The sequence below is a fragment of the Octopus sinensis genome, linkage group LG16 (assembly GCF_006345805.1).
Source record: "Octopus sinensis linkage group LG16, ASM634580v1, whole genome shotgun sequence".
NCBI classification, from domain to species: Eukaryota; Metazoa; Mollusca; class Cephalopoda; order Octopoda; family Octopodidae; genus Octopus; species Octopus sinensis.
The window spans coordinates 17,048,219-17,051,434 of NC_043012.1; the positions used below are offsets into that span (position 1 = coordinate 17,048,219).

The 3,216-nt window shown below is 36.4% G+C and overlaps 1 protein-coding gene across 2 annotated transcripts in view; it reads left to right on the forward strand.

The window, feature by feature from the left end:
- Nucleotides 1–788, forward strand: part of LOC115220350 (leucine-rich repeat serine/threonine-protein kinase 1-like) — a 235,349-nt gene extending 234,561 nt beyond the window's left edge. The window contains exon 35 of one of the 2 annotated variants that reach the window (XM_036509925.1): nucleotides 258–525. In XM_036509925.1, the coding sequence (XP_036365818.1) occupies nucleotides 258–390 (133 nt within the window). In that variant the 3' untranslated portion in view covers nucleotides 391–525. Of the gene's footprint in view, nucleotides 1–257 lie in introns of both variants that reach the window. The other variant, XM_029790458.2, reaches the window with a different exon arrangement.
- The last annotated feature ends 2,428 nt before the right edge of the window (nucleotides 789–3,216 follow it).

Consider the following 3,216-nt stretch of genomic DNA (forward strand, 5'->3'; position numbering starts at 1 on the left):
GCATGCAAACACGCACATCCACACATGCCCCATCTCATTCACACAATGGAATCCCACGCAGTTTCCATCTACCAAATTTACTCATAATGCATTCCTCAACACAAGGTATATAGAAGACACTTGCCCAAGGTGCCGTGCAGTGGGACTGAACTCAAAACTCTGTAATTGCAAAGCTAGCTTCTTAACCACACAGCCATGCTTGTGTCTAGTTATATATACTAGTCTTTCATACACTTTTTTTTCTTTTTCTTTTCCAGAGAAGACCTGCCTCGTCACAGCTATGAATGTCATTACAGGCCACCTGTATGTTGGAACGACACTTGGGATTATTGTCGTGGCCGAAGCGCTAACCATGGTGCCTCTTGCTATCCTCCAGTGTCATGGAACTAGCGAATTCTACATCAAAGCAATCCAACCTTTACAGGTAGACACGGGCATGATGGAGGTATGTACACCAGCATCGACAGTTGGAATTCCGCGGAGTGCTCAGTCATCAAGAGACCAGCGAGGCATCATCACCGTTGGCCGAGGTTTCGTGGACCCTTTTAGAAACTTTCTGGAGCAGCTGAAAAGGTCCTCTGTGCCTTACTTGGAAAGCGGCAAACTTCCCGATGACATGTATAAACGCCACGCGTTTCTTATTAGCTGGATTGCAGAGGACTGGTGCAATTATTGATGTGTTTCATCCGTTACTCTTTCAAACTTGTTCTCTTAAAAGTAAAAATGAAAACTATAACTTTTGGGGGAAAAAGCAAAACGTCTAGAAATCAATTTAAGGAAGACGGAAAAAGACCACAACAATAAAAGAACAACATAAAATCTCTTTCAAATTTCTGAATTTCTCTGCCAAATGAAACAACAAAAAAAAAAAATGGATGGGGGTAAAGCAACAAAAAAATAAAATAAAACAAAAAAGAAGAAAACAAGAAGATATGAGCAAGTATGATAAAAAAAACGTACTTCTATGATGGTAAAAAATTTCCAGAGAAGTGGACTATTATTATATGATTATATAATAAATTTATATTATTTAATATTGTCGTATATATACTTTTGTTTTCGAAACTAAGATCTGTAACAATGTTTGTGTTTTCCATGTTTTTCTAAAAAATTAATATAATTTAATTCAACTTAATTTAATTTGTGTCTCATTTCATTCTGTAGTATTTATTTAATTCTAACATTTCCGGAAACTTTTTACTCTTGACCATCACCCCAGCCCCTTTACTTTTTATGTATGTATGTATGTATGTATGTATGTATGTTGTATGTATGTATGTATGTATGTATGTGTGTGTGTGTGTGTGTGTGTGTGTGTGTGTGTGTGTTTGTAAGTGTCTCTCTGTCCATATTTATGTATATGTACGTTGTGTAACTATTTGTATTATCAGTGAAACAGCAGCGAAATATCTCTGTGTCGTTCTTGTTCCTCTCCAGAGCAATACGTTTTGAGGTATGAGGTTTTGAGGTATAATGCGTCCTTAAAGGAACTTTCCCTGGACGAAAGATCACAGCCTAAAAGCGTTTAAACAACACACATTAAATATGTGACATACATACATATATACATACATACATACATACATACGTGTGAACGTATGTGTATATATGTATGTGTGTATGTATCTATGTGTTTTTATATATACATATCTGTGTTCAGTCCCACTGCGTGGCATCTTGGGCAAGTGTCTTCTGCTATAGCCTCGGGCCGACCAATGCCTTGTGAGTGGATTTGGTAGACGGAAACTGAAAGAAGCCTGTCGTATATATATATGTGTATGTGTGTGTATATGTTTGTGTGTCTGTGTTTGTCCCCCCCCCCATCACTTGACAACCGATGCTGGTGTGTTTACGTCACCGTCACTTAGCGGTTCGGCAAAAAGAGACCGATAGAATAAGTACTGGGCTTACAAAGAATAAGTCCCGGGGTCGATTTGCTCGACTAAAGGTGGTGCTCCAGCATGGCCGCAGTCAAATGACTGAAACAAGTAAAAGAGTATACCTATTGTGTATATGTGCGTGTGCGTCTGTTTATACGTATGTATTCAGAGATATACGTATATAAGTGTGTATGCGCGCGTGTTCGTATTTCCTTTGTCTTCTCGTGTGTTTGCTGATTGTAAACAATGTCGATAGCGCTAGATATGTCTCTTGCTTGCTGCCCATTGCGAAAGCATGTCCGGATTTCTTGCTTCGTTGCAAGATCATCGTACGCAAAGGGCTCAGTCGTATGTCGTAGTGTGCTTCTAGTTCTTTGCGTTAACAATTCCATATTGTTTGTTCTTCGATAGACTGGGAGATTATTTATACCCCTTGCTTGAAGAAACGGGTAGGGGTTGGCATCAGAAAGGTTTTCTGGTCATAAATAACTCTGCTCCAACACGTTCCCGTCTGACCCATGCAAGCAAAGAAAAACAGACGTTAAAGTAAAATGTGTGTGTGTGTGTGTGTGGTATGTTTGTGTATGTGTGTCTATTGTTTTATAGTTTTGTTTTTCTTCTTTGGGGGTCAAAATGCTGCCCCCTCCCACTCCCTTTTTGTAAAGAATGCAAATTGATTGCTTCCCGAAGAAGCTGGCTGTGATGACGAAATTGCCGAAAGTTCTGGTCTGTGAATTGAAATGAACAGAAAAAAAAATTATTAAAAAAAAAACCTATAAAAATAATAATAAAAAAAAACAACCTAAAACAAAATAAAACATAAACATATAGAAAAATTTATCAGAATTTAATGTAAAATATGAAAGCAAAAATATATATATGATAAAACAAAAGCAATGGAGGAAAGTGGTGTTGATGTTGGTGCAAATTTTTGTCTATGACAAGCGATGATGTAAATATTATAACGAGTTAATCTGATATTATCATAATATATTAATTATTTAAGGATTTTCAATTTTATAAAAAATATCCTAATTTATTCAGTTCATTTATTTGTCAAATTAATTATTGATATGTATGTATTTATTTGTTTATTTATTATTTATTTATCATTTGTTATTAACTGTTCGATTTTATTAAATATTATATAACAACCTGATTCTTTTGTTTGTTATTTATCATTACTAAGACACGATGAATAGTGGATACCGATCGTAGGCGTTGCCGTATGGTTGAGAGAAGTTCACTTTGCAACCATGTGGTCATGGGTTCGATCTCATTGGATGGTACCTTGGGCAATTGTCTTCTACTACAGCCACGTCTTTTATATTTTACT